Source organism: Haematobia irritans, chromosome 5 (genome assembly GCF_050003625.1).
Source record: "Haematobia irritans isolate KBUSLIRL chromosome 5, ASM5000362v1, whole genome shotgun sequence".
NCBI lineage: Eukaryota > Metazoa > Arthropoda > Insecta > Diptera > Muscidae > Haematobia > Haematobia irritans.
This window is the reverse complement of record NC_134401.1, coordinates 79,601,787-79,624,687: the sequence shown is the minus strand read 5'-3', so window position 1 is coordinate 79,624,687 and position 22,901 is coordinate 79,601,787. Positions and strand designations below refer to the sequence as shown.

The 22,901-nt window shown below is 34.5% G+C and overlaps 1 protein-coding gene across 9 annotated transcripts in view; it reads left to right on the top strand.

The window, feature by feature from the left end:
- Trpm (transient receptor potential cation channel, subfamily M) overlaps nt 1-22,901 on the top strand; it is a 521,822-nt gene that overhangs the window by 478,882 nt on the left and 20,039 nt on the right. For all 9 annotated transcript variants that reach the window (XM_075313652.1, XM_075313649.1, XM_075313650.1 and 6 more), the window contains 7 exons: nt 2,985-3,142; nt 3,209-3,399; nt 3,525-3,670; nt 19,826-19,925; nt 19,995-20,116; nt 20,176-20,299; nt 20,959-21,191. In XM_075313652.1, coding sequence (XP_075169767.1) covers nt 2,985-3,142; nt 3,209-3,399; nt 3,525-3,670; nt 19,826-19,925; nt 19,995-20,116; nt 20,176-20,299; nt 20,959-21,191 — 1,074 coding nt within the window. The remainder of the gene's footprint in view (nt 1-2,984; nt 3,143-3,208; nt 3,400-3,524; nt 3,671-19,825; nt 19,926-19,994; nt 20,117-20,175; nt 20,300-20,958; nt 21,192-22,901) is intronic.

The following is a 22,901-nucleotide window of genomic DNA, read 5'->3' as shown; positions in this document are numbered from 1 at the left end:
GAACAAAAATCAGGTATATTTTTTTCAATTACACTTTCCTTTTTTGTATTCACATAAAACCACGTGCCATTTCTGAATAAATAAATTAACACAAAACACAATAATTCCGTATTCTCCGTCCATTCCAAGAAACAATCAACACACGACTGACGCGCAAAATGAAAATCGTGTGTACCTGCTCAATGTTTTTATAAAATTCTTGTCGCTGCAAAAAAATTAAAAAATTAAATGGTCACGAAAACAATGTACATGGTCTTTATGGCCATGTAATTGTTGTAGACATGTCTATACGTAAACTATAAAAATATTTTTTTCTCTGCAAAAAAGTAAAAAAATTGAATGGTCAGATACATGATTTTCCTGACCATATAATGGTCTCAAATTCTATCATTTAAATAATAGAACATGTTTGCGGCATTTGAGAACCATTTAAATGCTTATTGCCAACATATATTTTTCTCCGCTCGAAAATTATTTTTACAAAGACAAAATACATGGTTTTCGCGACAATTACATACTCTAAATAAGCATTAAATGGATGCGGCAACCATGTCCAAACATGTTTTTTCTGTGCGTGTAGAGACCATATACTAACATCATGTACCAAATTTCAGCCGGATCGGATGAAATTTGCTTCTCTTAGAGGCTCCGCAAGCCAAATCGGGGGATCGGTTTATATGGGGGCTATATATAATTATGGACCGATATGGACAAATTTTTGCATGGTTGTTAGAGACCATGTACCAAATTTCAGCCCGGTAACGGATGAAATTTGCTTCTCTTAGAGGCCTCGCAAGCCAAATTTGGGGGTCCGTTTATATGGGGGCCATACGTAAAAAGGGACCGATATGGCCCATTTTTAATACCATCCGACCTACATCAATAACAACTACTTGTGCCAAGTTTCAAGTCGATAGCTTATTTCGTTCGGAAGATAGCGTGATTTCAACAGACGGACGGACGGACGGACGGATAAGCTCAGATCGACTCAGAATTTCACCACGACCCAGAATATATATACTTTATGGGGTCTTAGATCAATATTTCGATGTGTTACAACCGGAATGACAAAGTTAATATACCCCCCACCCTACGGTGGAGGGTATAAAAAGGGATGATTGAAGCGGCTTATAGAATAACTTATGCAAGTCTTGTATGCTTAGTCCTTGAATTACAAATTCGTTATCAGATTCAGATCTGGATATGGAAATAAGTTTGAAAATTATTTTTTTTTTGTAGGCATTAAATTAATAGAAACTCACCTTTAAATAATTAATTTGACACAATTTATTTACACAACTTTTTGGCACAATTTTCAATGGCAAGAATGACAAGTTTTGTTTAATTTTATAAAACAATTGCATTTACAAGCAAACTGTAAACAATGTTTGCAAAACACTTGCATTTGCAAACAAATAGCAAAAACTCTTATTTAGCACATTTCTTTTAAGTGCAAGCATATAATGTTCATAAACTAGTATAATATGTTTGGGACATGTATGTTAATATGTTAGAGCATATTGTGTTTGGTTCATTACATTTGTTTAAATTATTTATTTATTTTTATTTATTTCTTAATTAATTACATTTGCAATAAAATTTTAAATATAATTGTAAGCTTTGACTGCTAGGGTCTTAAGCTTGTTGCGGAATTACAAAAAACATGTGAATTTGATAAGACATTTGCTTAATATTAGTCTTGGGCAAAATCGTTCACCGTAGGGATTCGGACTCATCGTTCGTTTTGTACAAAGGAACTAGTTCCTTCAAATAGTTCCATCGTTCCTTTTCGTTCCGGATCTGTATATTTGTCATCACTGTCATCTACTAAAGACAGACATTACATTGTTGGTTTACTTTGTGTAACGAAGTTCATGGTCAATTGAAAGATACAAAAATATGGAAAATTGAAATAGTTTATAGTAATATAGTAAAAAAAAAATTAAAGGAATGGAAAATTTAAGAAAGTAACTAAATTCCGGAAGCCAAACTCTTTGGATGGATTTTTGGATTGAATAATACTATACTCTGTGCAAAATTATTCATTGCAAGAAATTACGATTTTTTTGTCGTTTGTGAAGAGCCTGAGATGGAATTAATGATTCTTTTAAATAGCAGCATATCAATCAATGATTTAAATACATACGCGCCAAAATGAATGAATTGGCAAATAGCTCAAACAGAAGTAAAAAAATCAAACTGCGATCCGAGGAACGATGGAGCGTAAATTGAAAATAAAACTAATTGACAAAAGGAACGATTAGAACGAAAGAGATGGAACTAGTGACAGTCGTTCCTTTTAGTGAACCGTTCATTGGAACTAGTTCGTTCCGGAACGACACAAGACTACTTTATATATAAATAAAGAAAGGAATTAGGTTAGGTTAGGTTAGGTGGCAGCCCGATATATCAGGGTCACTTAGACTATTCAGTCCATTGTGATACCACATTGGTGAACTTCTCTCTTATCACTGAGTGCTGCCCGATTCCATGTTAAGCTCAATGACAACGGCGTTCCACATTGCAGTGAAACCACTTAGAGAAGTTTTGAAACACTCAGAGGGGAATTAACTATTTCGGGCCTTAACAAAGATATGCATAGGGTGAAACATATTTGGCTTATATTATCTGTCAAAGTGTGAGAAAAAAATGCGAAAAAGAATTGAAAATAAGATCATCTTTGAACACCCCAGTCCCCAGCTTTCACACAAAAACGTGTTCGTGTTTATCTACTCAAAAGTTCCAGAAGTGTTTCCAAGAAGCGTCCTTGAATTATTTCCATTGTGTCCGTATTGTAGTGTAGGATACACTGATGAAATCAGCATGAATTAGAATATGAAGTACTTCATATCTAGACACATCGATGAAATCGGAAACTTTGCCCCATTTAATCCTGCTTAATGGGGTCCTTTACAATGCTTTAGTTATTAAGGAATATTAGTCGATCGACATCTAACTATCTGCGATATTTGTTTGTTTTTCAGATTGCGTACATGTTTTTCCTGGTAATGTTCACGTTCACAGTATTAGTTAAGATGGAGCCTGTACCACGGTGGCAAGAAATTTACTCGATTGCCTACATAACAACTCTGGGATTTGAAAAAATTCGTGAAATTGTATCATCTGAACCTGTTGCAATAACGTAAGCCATTATCAAAGTCTAGGATAATGCTGAAGAAATTACCGATCTAAATACTTCCTTTTATAGACACAAATTTTCTGTATGGGCTTGGAACATGTGGAATCCATGCGATGGTGCAGCAATTATTCTATTCTTTATAGGACTCTCGCTGCGTTTTCGACCAAATACCATGGACATTGGAAGAGTGTTTTATTGTGTTGACAGCATATACTGGTACCTGAGAATCCTCAACATTTTGGGAGTCAACAAATATTTGGGTAAGTTAACGATTTTTGTTATTTTACTTTAAAGTTTATTTAGGACACCGAATGGTCCGTCTTCTTTGCATTCTTTCTGACTAAATAAATGCGAAACCTTTTCGTTTACTTTGCAATGCATTTAGGTCCTCTGGTGACAATGATGGGTAAAATGGTGAAGAATATGATTTATTTTGTTGTCCTTTTGGCTGTGGTCCTAATGAGCTTCGGTGTTAGCCGACAGGCCATACTTTTCCCAAACATGGAACCAACATGGCGTCTTATAAGAGAGGTGAGTACTCCATGCATCCCAAAAAAACGAAAATTCAAACCACCAACTCAATTAACACCAGTCAGCACTAGCGTTGAACTTGAACGTTATATCTGTGTGTATGTGTGTGTGCGTACGTGTGTGTAAATATCAGATAGTCAGATATCATCGCGAAAAGTTAGATGTGATGGAATGGAACCTCATCTATCTTCTCCCATATGCAAATGACAAATATGCATAAGGAACGTGGAACGTTTTTTAATGCACGAGTATTCTCCATGTTATGCACAAATGTTTTTTTATCTGTTGGTATATCAAAATATCAAATTGTCCCATATTAAAACCCCTAATATTCATTTAGGTCAAATGAGCGTTATTTTTATTAAAAATATATTAAATCCACTAATATTTTCTTAGGTCAAATGAGCGTTTTTGTTATTAAAAATAAATTAAATCAACGAAATTGCATACAACTAAGTAAATAAAAATAAACATTAGTTTTGCGTACAAAAAAATAAATTTAATTAAAATTTTTTATTTTACCAAATAATTTGGCAAAAACGATTTGGATATAAGACAATTTTAACTTTACTACAAAATCTCTTCTCTTGGCTAAATTATAATAAAAAAATCCAAATAAACAATACAAAAATTAATTTAGAAATTTTGATTTAATTCGATCCTTCTTATATTCAAGCTTCAATAATTATTTTCTATTGAAAATTTATTTATTAAATTAACAAACAAATATTTAACAAAACAAAATATTGTTAAATGATTTTCAAATTGAAGAGAATGTTAACTTTATCACCAAATTAGAAAGTGTTTGTTAATTTGTTTTGCAACAATTGGTGCGGAATAAAATTATATTAAATTGAATACAAGAAATTAAATTGAGTTAACTTAAAAAAATATAATAGACCAAACAAATCATTTCAATTAATTAGCAAATTGAAGAAAATATTAAGTTTATCACAAAATCATAAAATGATCTAATTTGAATAGCAAACAGGTTTTGATAATTTTTGTTTACTTTTCCCAAATCTTAATTCAATTTAGCCTTATTTATTAAGTTTTAGTCGGTGTACATATAAAAAAATTCTTATTGAATCGGTTCAGTCGTAAATCCACCATTACTTGTTGCAAGAATTTAGCCTTTTTGTAAAAGTCGACTTTTTTACAATCTGGAAAAATCGAATTACCAACTTTTTAAAGTTTTTTTTTAGAGTTATACCGGATAATTTTACACATGTATATTCGCCTTGTATCTGGAACTATTACGCCTTAAGAAAGTTTCCATGACTTTAATATTTTTTGCGTATATTAGTTAAATTACCTAAAACAGAGGAAAACATTTTACGCAAATGAAAGATTAACTAAATTGGTAACTCCTACAAAATAGTTCAGAATTTCTTAAAATTTATACATTTCACCAGTAATGCTCCCATCTTGAACTTCATATGTCACTAAAGACATTATTGCGATTTTGAGTTCCAATTTTTTCCTTCAAACTACGAAATTTTCTTTCATAAGTGTGTTACAGTCACTTAGAATAAATATAGTTAAATAAGAGTCATACTTTCAACCAGCGCTGTTCTCATTTGCATATCAAATATGAATTACAAAATTGCCTTTGAGTTCGTTTTGCATTCTCTCGTATTGAAGAGTTGTTATGTAAAATACTGGTTTTGCTGTAACAGTCCCTTTATTTTTTTTGCCTTAACCTGCATAGCTATATTGAAGAACAATTTTGGAGCAAGTGTATATACCTTTTGTATATATATACACTTAGCTGTAAGAAGAAATTGAAATCGAATAAACGTTAGTAATACATCACCGTTCAAGCCTAGCAACACTTGCCTTCTTAAGAAAAAGAATTTAACTTTGTCTTTTTAAATAAAAAGAACTTGGTTTTTGGGCACAATTTTTTGGTGGAAATAGCTTTGGTAGGAAAAAAACTTGCAACTGTAACAAAGTGAAAAATAATAATTTTGTCTAGCAAATTTTCTTGAATTTGTCGAAAATTATTTACTTATTTTTGTGAAATCGGCGTGACATCTGCGTTTCTAATACAGTTTAGTTAAAATGTTCTAATATTAATCAAATTTTTCTACAACTAAAATTTTCGTTCCTGGTGGGTTCACTGTTTTTATACCCTAAACCACATAGTGGTCAGGGTATAATAACTTTGCCAAAAAATGTGCCTACCAGAAATATTGATTTTTGATGGAAAAAATCGAATCAAATTTAGATATAGCTCCCATATAAATATATGTATCGCCCGATTTTCCAAAATTTGGCCATAAGTCCCTTATATATCAACCGATCTGACTCAAATTTGGCCAAATCTAATTTTCTAGAGCACTTACAATATCTGCAAAATTATCGAAATCGGTTCAAATTTAGCTATAACTCCCATATATATGTACCGCCCGATTTTTACAAATTTGGCCATAAAACCCTTTTTTTATCAACCGATCTTACTCAAATTTGGCTTACTCTAATCTTCTATACACGGTTGAAAAAGACTGTTCTTCATATGTTTGGCTATAAACATTATATGTTTGGAACACAAATTTTTAAACACAATATTTTTGAGTGCAAGCATATAATGTTCATAAACCAGCATAACATGTTTGGGACATATATGTTAATATGTTAGAACATATTATGTTTGGGACATAAAATGTTTGTAAATATAATATGCTTGGATGCAAACATATATTAATTTAGAAATAGCCTATAAACATATATGTGTTTAGTAGCTTGGAGCGCTATTTAACAGGGAGCGATATTGAATTAAGTTGGTGGTTGTTGCTTGTTATTAAAAAATTAACATTTTATTTGTCCTTGGGCAATTGATCAGCTACTTCTTTGATCCTTACAAACTGAGTGGTCCGCTGTTCGAATCCCCGGCCGGCAAAAGGTAAAATTAAAATAAAAAAATCATACAATTGAATAATTTCTTCTACAATGTTTGTATTACAGAAAAAGGTGCTAAGAACTAAAAAATCTCGTGGAAGTGAGAAAGATGTGGGAGAATATACAATTAGGCAGAAACAAAATTTTGAGCATTCAGGTCGAAAACCTATGTTGTTAGCACCTATATTACCTGTTTATTTTCATAATTCATTATGATTGTAAATATATAAATAAATAAATAAAATTTGGAGCACAATATTGTTTTGGAGAATTTTTTTAAGCATATAATATTTTTGGGTGCAAAATGCTTCCAAACATATTATATGTCCACATAATAACATATTGTTTTTTGGAAGACAACATTATTGAATTTGGATGCAAAAATACAAAATGTTTGGAACTTAGACTACCCAAACATATATTGTTTAGACCAATATGCTTTCAAACATATTATATATTGGAAGAGATCAAACATATAAATGTTTGGGCAATACCCAAAAATGTATATGCTTGAAGCAAAATATGTTTGGGAGTATATGTTACAGAAGCGATTTTTTGTGAGCGTGTAGTACTGACTATATGTGCAAAATATCATACAAATCGGTTCAGATTTAGATACAGCCCCCATATAAATGCAACGCTCGATTTTCCCAAATTTGGCGATAATATTCTGCTTTATTAACCAATGTTGCTCAAATTTCAAATGTACATGTATTACCCGATCGTATTTAGACTTACATGTAGCTTTTACATAAATCTATTGCCCTATTTTTAGAAACTTGGATTTATTACCCACACTAATTGAGCGATTTCCTCTTTTTCTATTCTAAACCACATAGTGGTCAGGGTATAATAACTTTGATCTGCCAAAAAATGTGCCTACCAGAAATATTGATTTTAGACCCCATGGAATATACATCGATCGACTCAAAATCACCTCCTGAGTCGATCTAGCGGTTGATGTCCGTCCGTCTGCCCATGTATTTGTTGTTCGCTGGATTCCGATCGCAATTATTAACCGATTTTGATGAAATTTGGTACAGGGTATTGTTTGGGCACAAGGACGATACGCTCTTGGATTTGGAAGAAATCGGATCAAATTTAGATATAGCCCCCATATATATGTATCGCACGATTTCGACAAATGGGGTCATGTTGCGCTTTTTTACAAACCGATCGTCATAAAATTTGGCACCAAGTAATCTGTTTCATCACTGTTCAAGTCTGCAAATCGGTTCAAATTTAGATATAGCTCTCATACTTACTCATAGTTCGCTTACCCTTATTTTCTTCACTACTAACTATGTGTGCGAAAAATCAAGGAAATCGGTTCAGATTTAGATATAGCTCCAAATATATATGAATTGGCCGATTTTCAAAAATTTCCAATATTAACCTTAGTTTTGGACATATTGCACTCATTTTCTAATCGATCTTACTCAAATTTTAGGGAGCCACCGTGGTGCAATGGTTAGCATGCCCGCCTTGCATACACAAGGTCGTGGGTTCGATTCCTGCTACGACCGAACACCAAAAAGTTTTTCAGCGGTGGATTATACCACCTCAGTAATGCTGGTGACATTTCTGAGGGTTTCAAAGCTTCTCTATGTGGTTTCACTGGAATGTGGAACGCCGTTCGGACTCGGCTATAAAAAGGAGGTCCCTTGTCATTGAGCTTAACATGGAATCGGGCAGCACTCAGTGATAAGAGAGAAGTTCACCACTGTGGTATCACAATGGACTGAATAGTCTTAGTGAGCCTGATACATCGGGCTGCCACATAACCTAACCTAACCTACTCAAATTTAGCACAAGATAATCTTCTGTAATATCAACCAAGCCTGCAAAATATAATCCGATTCGGTTCAGATTTAGATATATCTCCCTAATAACCCTATTTTTGACCATAATAGCCATTTATTATCAACCGATCTTATTCAAACAAGGTAACCTTCTATGGTTATTGAAATTGGTTCAAATTTAAATATATCGCCCATATATATGCATCGCTCGATTGTCTCAAATTTGGCTATAAAACTCTTGTTTATTAGCCAATGTTACTCAAACTTCAAATGTAGATGTATTAGCTGATCGTATTTAGACATACATGTAGCTCTTACATAAATATATTGCCCTATTTTCACAAATTTTGATTTATTACCCACACTAATTGAGCGATTTCATCTCAAACCACATAGTGGTCCTTTAATGATGGAATCAATATTAGTGGCATATTATCTCTGTAGGTGCAGAATCAACTATAGCTCCTAATATCAGACATTCTCGTTCATAGTGTAATAAAACTCCCATAAAAATGTACACTTTAATGTTCTTAAATATGGAAATGTGGTTTATCTCCCAAACCTACACCATTGATGGTTTAGGGTATCATATAGTCGACCCCGCCCGACTTTTTACTTTACTTACTTGTTTTAGTGTACAAATTAGTAAATATATAGTTCCTTTATTAAAAGTACAATTCAAAATAAAAACGGAAGACCTAAAAATCGATATTTGTTGGTCTACATCAAAAAAAGTTAAAAATCCAAAATCGATTTTACGATTATTTTTACACCCAGAAAAATTCAACGAAATTTTTTATAGTTGATTTAACTTTATTTTAGTTTAGGAAAATTACGTGATTTTAGTGAAATTTTGCCAAATGCGTGAACATTCTTACGTACTTTAATGATTATTTTTACGTACTTTAATGATGTAAACTAAAAGTGAGAAAAAAGTTTTATAATTACATATGATGTACACAAGTTTACTAAATTGGAAAATAGTTTACAAATTACTAAAAGTTTACTTAAAATGCATTCACAAGTTTCTCAAATGAGTATGTTTTTCTTAAACGTTTTTTCCTTCAAAATATTAAATTTTCTTAACCAACAGAAAAAATGATTATTTTTAATAAATGTTCTCCAATTTGACAAAAATTATTAACTTATTGGTCTCATGTTGCATTTAGTGAAATATTTTAGGTAAATTTTTCTAAAATAAACTAAATTTTCTTTCATGGTGGTAATCAATAATCTCTTTTGGCTTTCTGAGATTTTCACTTAAAAGTTCGATTTTTGATTACACTGTGACGCAAAATTCAACTTTTTGACTCCAAACAAAAAATCACTTATCCCAGCCGAAAGAGAGAGAGAAAGAGGGGAGAAATGTAATTTCTGGATTTTGAGAAATTGGTTACCGTTCGTCTTTTATGAGCCTCTAAAATTTTGTCGCCAAATTCAATTTTGAGCACTTGTTTTTTGTAATTTTCGTATGGCCATAGCTCGAAAACTGCTGTGAATTTCTGTTTGATGTATTTAGCAAAGTTGTAGCTCTTGACTCGGCAGAGTTGTCAGTTTAATATCGAGCTCGGATGGACGTTATTGAATGCCCCTTCAATTTCTAGAAACGCCACAATTGTGTATCCATTGACAGATATTGAGCTTACAATCAAACCGACTAGTTCATGCAATGCGGTCTCAGTAGACCTGCCCTTCGAGTATGCATGCGGTCGTTTCGAGAGCAAACTTGAATCAACGCTAGTTTATACATCCTTTATATATCACCGTTAACCAAGGGATAATTCTATCAGTCACTGCTTGTAACTCCGCCGGAGTAATTCCATCAGGTCCGGGCGATTTGAATGGTCCAAAACTATATAAAGCCCATTTTATTATACAATTCCCTCGATAGGAAATGACCGCTGAGCCTCTGTTGCACCGCCAGAACATGGTTCCACCGTCTGATTTCCGAGAAAATGTGTGTCTAAAAGTACCTCCAACATCTCCTCACAGGACGTTGTCCAATTGCCCTCCGACGTTTTAATGAAACCTGTAGCGGATGCTAATACCCCCCGTAGTTCTCATTTATATCCTCTCAGATTCATCTTGTAAGTGTCCCAATCCTCCGGAGCTCTTGTGGACCTTGCTTTTTTAAAGAGCTTCCTGCAGGATTTCCTCATATTACTTAACTCCGTAGACCACCATGGCGGTCGATTTTTCCCCTAGGGCATGCAGCTTTTAGTGAGATGGTGAAGGCCTTTGAAACCCGCTCCACGGTTTGTTCGATATCCTGCACAGTGCTTATATTTATATCTGATATTTCTGGTATCATCATATTGAACGTATCCCCATACCTATTCCTATCAGTTTTCCTCACATTTGGTGGAAATATTGTCTTTCAAGTACGAACAGCCAATTTGAAACTGATGTAACGATGATCTGAGAAGCTATGTTCCCTCCAAACTTGCCACTCAGATATCTTATCATTCAATTCCGGAGGGCCAATGTGACGTCCAAAACCTATTGCCTATTTTTGGTGACGAAGGTTGGTGCATCTCCCTGATTGCAAAATACCAGTTTAGTACTCAAAATAAATTCTGTTAGCGACTCTCCCCTTGTATTAATATCACTACTTCCCCATATACTAAAGGGTGATACGATCAAAATTTGGTTAATATAAACTTGACGTATTTCTTTCAATTTTGCATTTAAAAAACCTGAACACCCCTCATTTTGAAGGTGTGTGTGTAGAATGTTACTCCTATTTTTATACCCTTCATTTGATTTTGGAATTTACTCTTCAGTTGTCAAAATGCCGTCCAAGCACAAAGAGCAGCGTATCAAAATTTTGCTCGCGCATCGCGAAAATCCGAGCTACTCGCACGCAAAGCTGGCAAAATCGCTAAAAGTTGCCAGATCAACCGTTACAAATGTAATTAAAGTGTTTGGGGAACGTTTGTTGACAGCCAGGAAGTCTGGATCGGGGGGAAATCGAAAACCAGAAGCCGCTGAGACGACAAAGAGAGTTGCCGGTAGTTTCAAGCGAAACCCTAACCTCTCTCTCCGAGATGCCGCAAATAAGCTGGGTGTATCGTCTACAACCGCGCATCGAACCAAACAACGAGCCGGACTATCGACTTACAAGAAGGTAGTGACGGCCAAAGCGCGATCCTGGAGGCTGTACACGACGATGCTGACGAAGTTTGACTGCGTGGTAATGGACGACGAAACCTACGTCAACGCCGACTACAAGCAGCTTCCGGGACAGGAGTTTTATACGGAAAAAGGAAGGGGAAAGGTAGCAGATATTTTCAAGCACATAAAACTGTCAAAGTTCGCAAAGAAATATCTGGTTTGGCAAGCCATCTGTACATGTGGCTTGAAAAGCAGCATTTTCATAGCTTCCGGGACTGTCAGCCAAGAAATTTACGTGAAAGAGTGTTTGAATAAACGTCTGCTGCCTTTCCTGAAGAAACACGGTTGTTCCGTACTGTTTTGGACGGATTTGGCATCTTGCCATTACGGTAAAAAGGCCATGGAGTGGTACGCCGCCAACAACGTGTAGGTGGTTCTCAAGGACAAGAACCCTCCCAACACGCCAGAGCGGAACCTGAAGAAGATCAAAAAAACTGCTAAGGACGAGCAGCAGTTCAAGGCAAACTGGCTTTCTGCGACGAAGAAGGTGGAAAAGGTGCCTGTACAAAATCTGATGGCAGGTATCAAGCGTGAGGCCCGGCAATTCGGATTTGGAAAAGCGAAAGCCTAACTGAATATTTTTTCTGAATTTTATACTAATTGAACTTGAAAAAGAAATTTAATTTGATTTTTTAAATAAACGATTTCACCGATTTACACGCGTTTTCCCTTGACCAAATTTTGACCGTATCACCCTTTATCATGTGCATTTGTATCACATCCCATACTGAGTTTTGTCTTTGTTTTCAGTGACTCCTCAACCAATGTCTTAACGGCACATGAAGGCATCTCGTAAGGTGTTAGATAGAGGAAAAAGTTATTATACCACATTACCAGCCTGTACCACATTTACTGCACTTACTCCACTCAGCTAAAATATTAAATTTCAAACTTTACACCAAATTTTACCATATGAATTCCATCAATTCCTTGTTTATACATTTTTTTAATGTATATTTATTTTTTGACTCTTTCAAAATAATGAAAATAACAATAAGTTGTCAAATCTTAATATGGTTTAAGTTATTTTGGAGATTTGCCATTGCAATTATCCCCAGCTTCGATCTCAGTAAGCTTTTACAGATAAATTATAACAATGTTCCAAGCAAGGTTTAATGTATCGCGTCTTTGGAGGCGGTTATGACCTCCGAAGTTGAATAACTGTCGGGCTAATATGTTAGGATGCAGGGATAATTTGCTTTCGTATGATAGGCAGAGCTTTTTTATTTCCTCTTCGATGGTAGTGTTAAGATCTTTATCAACATTGCAATTTTTTATGCACCATGGCGCTCTTACAATATTGCACTTGCTGTACCCCAGAGTTGAGTTCCGTATGACCAAACTATACCTTTTAACCCTTTCGATATATAATTTATAAAGCGCCAATATTCGTGCTAATCCACTAGTATGTTGCCAAGAAGTGGCTTCCTCCCTTTTTACGATTTCTTCCAAATTCCCCACCGCACTGCAGATATGTTTTCCACATCATCGGCGCATTTCTCGTCACTGGGACATCCCAATTGAAGTTCAAAATTTTTTCAAAATCATTGTTTTTCAAACCTTTTTTTCTCCAGGTCTTATGTCCAAAAATATGTAATTTTACTACCACAATTGCCCAAAGTTGCCCACAGGCAACTTTTCAATTTTAAAAATTTCTCATCTGTTGTTTTTTTGCTATTCTAAGATTTGACTTCCAGAAATATTTTATTTGACATGTACTACAACTAGGGATTTTTTCCCGAGAAAGGGATCCCGGGAATTCCCGGCAATTTGCTAGTTTATCGCTCCCGCTTTCCCGGGAATGAAGTGCAGGAATTCCCGCGAAATTTTCATTACAATATTTTATCTATAATAGAGGGTTTTATATGGCACATGACAGTTGAAATCTAGTTAAAGTGGTTTTTGGAAGTGTAATGTGAATAACTACGGTACCAAGCAGTAGTACTTGCCTTGTGGGACATACACATACTCGTGGGTTCTAGCCCAGATTCTAACGGGCTCCCAATTGTTAAAAAGAAGATTGCGCTTCCCAATTTATGATTGTCATATTTCTGTAAACCGACATTCGGGTAGACTGAGTAAACCCTTATAAACAAAAGGACATTTTAACTTATGTGACACACGTTTGCAATTGCACAATTTCATAATTATTACAAGGATTTTTTTTCTTTGACCGGGATCCCGGGAAATTCGAAAAAAAATTCCCGCTTTCCCGGGAATGAAAAAAGTCCGGGAAAAAGAAAACACTAACTACAACAGATTTAATAAAAACTTTCAACATTTAAGTTGTAATTTTTGAAAAAGTCACATGTATAAAAACCTCTTTTTAAATTCGCAAATATTTTTTTTTTTTGAGGTATATGAGTATTAATGAATTTTTTTTTGCTAATTGACAATCAAATTAGCTGATTTTTGAATTAGAATTCAACTTGAAGAAAACACTTGTAGCTTTCGATACCATTACAGCTTTATGAACAAAAACAAAAACAACGCTGACAGTGAGTCTCAAAACACAAAAAGTTGCACACAGGCAACTTTAGGGTCGAAAGGGTTAAGGACGGTTTCTCAACCTTGATGAGCCTTTATCTACTACTGGTTTGTAAAATGCTTTATGGGATCACCGGCTTCATCGAAAATAATAAATTTGTGGGATGAGAAACTGAACCATAGTTTCATAATTTCAGTTTTCAGGTAGCTCTGTTGGAGTAACATTTACTTTCTAACAATTAAATATTTGATGTGACCATATGTCAGTTAGGAAATTAACTGCAAACTGGCAATTAAAACTTAACGTAGCTACCTAAACCGGATGGTTAATGTGTTAGACATATTAGTACATACATATATTCTCACATTGATTGACGTTAATTAATCTATAATATTTTTGTCTTTTATATCTCTTTTTTCTGTCTTGTGGTATTTAATCATCCTCATGTCCATTATCACAAATGCTCGCCTTCATTAACCCATTTCTTTGCTCAAACGTACAAAACAAAAACATAACCCCTGTGTGACTGTTGAATGAATGTGCTCTTCAATGTGAAACCGGGCGAACCGGTCCATATCGGGTCTGCGAAATGTATTTCCTCAAACGCACACACACTTATACGGCCAACTTATGTATATATGAATGTATGTATGTAAACGTAACGTATGCCTATAGGTTATAGCAGGTTCCATAGTGGCGCCTGGGTTTCTGGGAGCTATAGGACATGGAAGTCGATCTCACAATGCCCGGGATCCATCAGGCGGAATTAGTGGATATATGGCTAATTACCATCGGAGCCATAGTATTCCTACACCTACGCTGACAACATCCACAACAACAACAACAAACTCCCATTCCACACCATCATCCACACACCATGCCACCACATCTGGCCAGATACTTCAGAGATCTGAACTTTTTAATAACCTGACCGGCCAACCAATATCGAATGTAAAGTCTTAACGGTCGAAAGTTTGTTTTTGGAATGCAAACCAGCAGACAATTAAATGTTGTGATCGCATCTTGAAATCCTCTCGTTGTCAACTTCCGTTATCCTTAATTATTTTTTAAATTGTTTTCCTTTCCATTTTCGCCCTGTGTGGCTGTGCTGCGACCTTCTTCCCAATAGCAGTTGTTTACCCCATTTTTGTTTTGACACCGATTTATTTTCTCTTGACTTTCTAAGTTAATTTCCTTTGACGCTTTCGAATGTTCTCATATGTTTGCCTTCGTCCCTATCTCTCTGTTTAACAAATTTGTAACTTTCATTTTATTTTGTCTATTTTATTTACTATAAATTGCCTATAAATAAACAGAAATGCTTGTGTACTCTCCACCATTATTAGAAATTGTTAAGCTCTTTGGATTTTAGGTTTGAATAAAATTTAGACATTTTAAAAAAGTTAAGAAGATAAACAAATAAATATGTGTGGACAATTTCGTCCAAGTCGATTTAAGGACCAATATATCCAGCTATTGAAATAGCATACTAAAAAAGAATTAAAATATGAAAGCTGCCGATACATGTCTAACGAGTCTAATAGAAATCTAATTCGAAATTAACTAATTCCGGCTAAAACTCGACTTACTGGCGCCTACAATTGTAAAAAACTTGATAAAAACACACAAATGTTATTATGTTCAATCCCAATTTCGACAGAACACAAATAAGTTTTCAGCGGATCACCCCTCAGTATAGCTAGTTACATTTCTGCGTGCTCCAAAGTTTCTGTCTGTGGTTTCGCCGTATTGTGATATGCCGTTAGCACCCGGATATAAAAAAGAGGTCCTTTGTCATTGAGCTAAACATGGAATCGGGCAGCACTTGATAAGAGAGAAGTTTAACACGGTGGTATCGCAGTGAACTGTATAGTCTAATGGTGGTTTCGTTTGGGAAAAATGTGTTGCATGGAAATGATACATCATTTTATTGTGTTACCCCAATGTCGCCGAAACCCCCTGCAAAAACCATACCGCTTGCGTTTGAAAACGAACAAAAATGTGCAACACTGATGCAAAATCCCCAAAAACAACGGTTTGCAAACAAACGAAAATTTGCAAAAATATTTATTTTATGCTTTAAAAAAAAATATTTAATATCAAATTTGTTGTCGCGGCACTAAACAATTGAAATGTTTCTTCTTGTTAAATTAATCAGCTGTAGACTAGCTACAGTGCAGAATGGGTCTTGCGGTGGGTAACACCCGGTCAATCGAACGTGCACATTTTGGGTAGACTGCACTGGATTTTCCAATGTGGATAAGGTTTAAAATAGACAACACATATTTTATCAATCGAAATCACTATAAGTGAGCCTGGAATTACGGGCTGCCTATAACTAACCTAAAAATTATATTCTGATATTTGTCAATAATGCATTTTTATATCAATAGATATGTGGTACCTCAAAAGAAGGGGGAATTGTAGTAACAAGGGTAAATAAGTGAAATATTTGCGGTGATTATATCCCAACAGTTGTAAACAACAGCGCATCACTAAGTACAGAAGCTATATAACTTTTCCAGTCGAGTATTGAATTTTTTTGCGATTTAGGGAGGTCCATTGGATGTCGAATTTCAATGATGGTACCTTGTTTCATCCGTAATCAAATATCGAGGCTTCCTTGTGGCAGTGTCCCGCCAAGTTTTTGCTTCAACTGTATTTTATCCCTTCCAGATAACAAGAGTTCACTTACTCCAAATCCGAGTTATGATTGTTTGCATGTTCCGAGTACGCTTGGAAACGTCTGAACGGAGGGTGATCATATGGTGAAAATAGGGTACCCAATTTTGTGATGTCCGTTCGGGGAGGAGTCCCGAATTTTTGAAATTGGACTCCTTAGTTCGTAATTTTAAGGGAGGGATTGGGTGGTGTTTAGACAAAGATCCGCTATTTTATTTTTCGATATTTGGTCGGAGAGGAGAACCTCCCCTTCGCCAGAATATTTAAAGTACATTAAGGGAGTTTATGAAGTTAATATGGGGTACCTGAGTTTTTAATTTTTTGACGGGATCCTTTGTCCGGCTTTTTGAAAATTGGAGGGAGACTTCTTCCTTGCCTTAATTTTTGTAAAGTGCAGTGAAAATCTAATCTTCTCCGATTTGCTTACAATCTTTAGGAAAGTTTGGGGGTGGCGTCTAGACAAAGATCAGCTATTTTATTTTTCAATATTTGGTCGGGGAGAGGGATCTTCCTTGCCAGCCTTGAAACTTGTAGAAGAGCTCCCCGATTTTCTTGAAATTTCAGTGAGGTTTAGGGTTGCCACTGGACAAAAAATGCTTAATTTGTTATCGATATTTGATGTTTTTTAAAACAGTAGAAAACATGTAAACTTCTCCGATTGACTTCAAAGTTTTCGGATTTCTTTGAAATATAAAGAATATCTGTGTTTAAGTCATGAGGAGAAAAATAAATACTTAATTTTTTGTGCCAGTAAGGGGCCCAGCAAAAAAAGTGTCGACAAAAAAGTAATGAAAATGTTCTTTTTGGATCCGGAAGTAGTGCAAAATTGACGCAGACGCGGCGAATTTAACATGGGCTTGTCATAGGACGGAAGTCCTTCATTTCAACAGCCGTTGCACTGAATTTGCATCAATTCTTTAGGTGTGATCCGAATTCAATGTTTTTGATGTAAATTAAAAAAATTCTGTTATATTTGGTCAAATAAATAAATTTTATAATTTTTAATAGATTCTAACGCTTGTCGGAAGCGTTTAACTTCAAATATTTTCAAAAATTCACAATTTTTTCAGATTGGATTTAGCATTTTTTTCGACAAAATTTAAATGATTTGTACCATTTTATGAATTCTTACTCTGTTTTTAACCTATTTTAAACAAAAAAAGTTGAAATTACCCATTAAATTTATGAAAATACCAAGTCATAAAAAATTGAATTAAACGAACTTCCTGGGTAGTTGAAATAAAGAACATCATTGGGAGTGCACCTTCTGGAAGTGCTTTTAATGTTATGCCTTTGGAAGAACTTCCAAATTTTTTTGCTGGGATGTCCTACGCCGGTTTATTTTTTGGTTTGATAACATCACGAGCAGTCCGTGTTAATAATACTGCGTATCTTTTAATATTGGGTCAAGAAATTTAAATATACATTGAATATGATACAGAGATAAAAAATGTTACTTCACATTTCATCAAATTTTATTGCATTTTTTTATCAAAATTTTATAAAATGTCGGTCAAAGAAATTTAAAAAACACAATACGTGAAACTAATAAAGATATGAAAGAAACCACAGATGAAAGCTCTTACCCAGCGAAATATTTTGTGAATGTTGACTTGTTCCTTAGAAATGCGATTTTTTTTAACAAATGGTCTCCCAGTTCAAAAAGCGAACCGGGTTCGGCTAGTACTTATTATCATTAATTAACTAGACAGCTGTCAAATTTATACTCGCGTAATCTGAAAGTTTGGGCTAACTTCACCGATGATTTTATCCTACTTTGTCAGAATGGTGATGTTTAATGGACATCTAAGCTCTACTAACATTTAAACTGACCTCATATGAGAATATCATGTGCGAAATTTTTAAGATGACCGGTTGAGAAACGAGGCCACTTCATCATATATGTCATAATGTATACAAATGGAACCTACATTTGATTTTTTTCCGATTCCCCAAAAACTTAAAAGCTTTCGCACACAGAGAATACAGATTGGTTGTGATAACCGAATTTATTACCAACCTCATTTTGGCAGTTATAGCAACTATATGTTGGCAGTTGTGTCACCTGACTAATTCGGTCGACTCAATCGAATTATGGGAGATGCAACTAATACTCCATATGGTATTGATTGTATTAACCTATGGAATTGGTCGTAACCGAATTGAAAATTAATGTTTTTCCGAAAAATATTCTACTTTATTTATAAATATATTTATTTTAGATTGACATTTTCTTGATACCGCTCCCAGATGGCCTCAGGAATAGAACCCATGTTGTAAATGCAGAATATTTGTTGATACACTTGATAATTCGTTCCATAATTAGAATGTTCATTATTATAACCGATTTCCAACCAATTTCTTTTCTGTGTGCAGTGTCTAATTTCCCTGAGATCGGACATAAATTTCCTTCGTTATTTTGTGAAAAACTGAAGAATAGTAATTCTTTAGACATATGCTATTTTTGATAGTGACCACATAATGGTCTAGGATATATGCAGATATTTTAATAACAAGCTAGAGATGTGAAAACAATGGTGGAGGATATACAGTTTAAAGACAAACACTTGTTGCAAATAATTAATCCAAATATATGAGAATTAAGTAAGAGTTACATCGAGAACGATTAGATGTATATGCATGATCTAACGTCTAAAATGTATGTGAGAAATATGTATATATTGATATGTAAATAAATGTCCTTATATATATGCTGTATGGTGTACTTGTATTTTTTTTTTTTTTGTATTTAAAGAATGTCCTTATCCAACATCAGAGATGAATAGAGAGGTCAATATAGAAGTTTTGCAATGACTGAGCCTTTAGGTCTGCAAAACAAAACTACTATAACTGCTTAGCTCCTACCTACTCTACCATAGCTTTTAGTAAACTATACTAATATTAAAATAATTAATTTATTACGATATATTTTTTATAATAATGAAATAAATTATGCTTGTGAACAGAATCCTAATATATAGGTGTTTTAAAATTTCAATCAATGTGTGTATGTATAGATGTGCGTATGACTGTATTTGTGGGTGTAACTTCTAGCTGACATTTGTTTTAGGATTTTATTCAATTATTTTTCTATTTGTATTATTACAGGTCACATATCAACCATATTTCATGTTATATGGTGAAGTGTTTGCAGATGACATTGATCCTCCATGTGGTGAAAATCCAGGTCAAAATGAATGTGTGACAGGTACTTAATGTCGTAAACTTAAGAGGGAATGGATGGTAAAATAATTTAACTATATTTTTTTATTTATAGGACATTGGGTGACTCCAATTACAATGTCAATGTATCTTTTGATAGCAAATATTTTGCTTATCAATCTCTTGATTGCTGTCTTCAATAATATATTCAACGAAGTCAATTCCGTTTCACATCAAGTAAGTTGCGATTTTTTTCAAGTAAAATCTTGCAAATGTTAATTCGTTTTCTCTTACAGGTATGGATGTTTCAACGTTTCACTGTCGTTATGGAGTATCAGCAAAAACCGGTGCTACCTCCGCCCTTTATTGCCTTCTGCCATTTCTATTCGCTGCTCAAGTACTGTATACGCAAAGCCAAAGGTGAGAGAGGGATGAGAAAATTAAGTTTTATTCCCTGTGAGTTTTCAATATCAGCTCCTAAATATATTTAACCAATAATGTTTCCTTTTTCCACTTTTACTTTTTATGTCTGCATTTTGTTGCACTTGTTGTGTGGTTGTCGTTCGTTCGTTTTGATATTCGAATGTGTTACCTTGCGATACGTTGCATTGCGTCGTGTGATGTGATGCGTTCATGCGCAACTCATACGTACTTCACTAACCATTAACGTAACTCTTCAAAATTAACTAACACTGGCGATCTCATTAACGATCTCATGACACCTGAATTCGAATGAAAATTCCAATGATGGTTTCGATCAATGCGACCAATGTCTACTAAATCGTATACCATACAAACAAAAATGCCCTTTGATATTTTTCATAAATGTTTAAACAAATTATTTTCTTTCTTTTTATTGTGTATGAATGTGTGGTCATTTTTTGCGTCTTGATGTTGTGTATGGCCCATGTCCTTTGCCAAATCAATGCCCACTCATTCAATGTTGTCTTCTGATACCTTTTCTCCCATCATCAATTTTGTGCCATTTCCTGGACCATATTCGTGTGTGTGTGTTTGTATGTGTGTGTGCTTGGGCTCGTGTACCTCGATTGTCATCACATTACGAAAATAAAACACAGGATTGGAAGTACAACGTGACAACGGTCTAAAATTGTTCCTTGAAAAGGATGATCTGGAACGTTTGTATGATTTCGAGGAGGAATGCGTTGAGGGCTTCTTCCATGAGCAGGAAATCATTCTGAATCAATCGACTGAAGAACGTGTTAAAAATACCACAGAACGTGTAGAGACAATGGTGCAGAAAATTGAAGACATCAATCAAAAGGAAAATCTACAAACTGCCACAGTTCAGGTGAGTTCTAATATGAGTAGGGTTTTCTTTTTCCCAGACTTTTTGCATTCCCGGGAAAGCGGGAATTTTTTTCGGATTTCCCGGGATCCCGGCCAAAGGGAAACCTTCTTTGATGTGGAATACATTTAGACATTTGAATAAATTAGAAATCGCCTAAAGCTACTGTTATAAAGCGGTCTCTGGACAACTAACAATATATATTATGTTGTTCTCTTACATCAGCCATAAATCATACTAAAATACGAAATATTTTGTAATAGAAAAAATTTTGACAATGGTTTAGGCAGTCTCTTTCGGTATAGTGGGATTTTTTGTAGCACTAAAAAACTGTTTGGAAATTTATTTCGATTTCAACATCGTTAAACGGGATCACTAAATGCACATGTTCAGTCAATATTCCCAAAAGGGAAACACTACCATGTAATACGGCATTCACATTACTCTTCGAAAAATCCACATTAACTAGATTTCGACTGTCATTTGCCAAATAAAACCCTCTATTATACATAAAATATTGTAAAGAAAATTTCCCGGGAATTCCCGCACTTCATTCCCGGGAAAGTGGGAGCGAAAAATAGCAATTTCCCAAGAATTCCCGGGATCCCGTTCCCGGGAAAAAAACCCTAAATATGAGTGTTAAAACTTGTAACCATAAGCAAAATATTTTTGCATTTGAACACAGTTCGTATGCTAGGTTAATTCGTTGTATTATGTTATAATGCCATGAGTCAGTTGTAAAGTGTCAACATCTTTGAAATGGGTTTCGAAATCAAAAGAAAATACACAGTACCTTTGTCCAATTAACATATTCAAATAACTATGTGGAAAGACTGGCGGCCAGCCAGGCGTAGATCCACTAAGGGCGTATTCTGACTTTATTAGCATATAAAATCGTAGGTACAGGAGAAATTTACTCTTTGGCCTAAATTCATGAGCAATAAATTTACTAAAATGGAGCGATATTAGCAACATCAAAATCCAAATTTCAAACAAATCGAATTATCTCCTAACACTAAACATCGATAAGATTTTCAGAACAGGCTTAAGAAATTCAGAGCAAACAAACTCGAATTTATGACAAAGATGTAACGACCGGGGCTGTTGAGTCGAGTTAATTTTGCTCGACTCCGGCTCCGACTCCAGCATTTCTTATAAGCCTCGACTCCGACTCCGGAGTCGACTCCAGGTGGTGTACCTAAATCTCATTTTAACAGTATTCCTATGGTATCTTTAAGGTTTCAAAGAAAGACCGATTTTAGTATTCTATTTGTCCAAAAGAACTCTAATTTTAAATTTTGATACGACTCTAGGGATGTAAAAGCCCTACATTTTAAATACGACACAAGACTATATAGAGACCACATCAAAGTAAGGGCAGATAATAACCATCTCCAGAATATGTACATATTTATAAAAACACAAAATTACAAAAATAAATTCCAGAAGCTTGAGAAGTAAAATCCTGGCATTGGTCTATATAGGCATTAAAAAAAATAAATCTATATAAAAAAGAAAAATACACAAAAACAAAATGCCGGGCTAATCAGATTGAAAGTTTAAATGCTAAAAAATGTAATGCGTCGGATATATAAAACAAACATAAACTGCCAAAAATTAGGACAGACGGAATTTTTAATAACTACTACCATACAACAGATGACAAGAATAGCTGGACAGTTACGAATGTTGTTTCTATAAAAGTAAAATGGT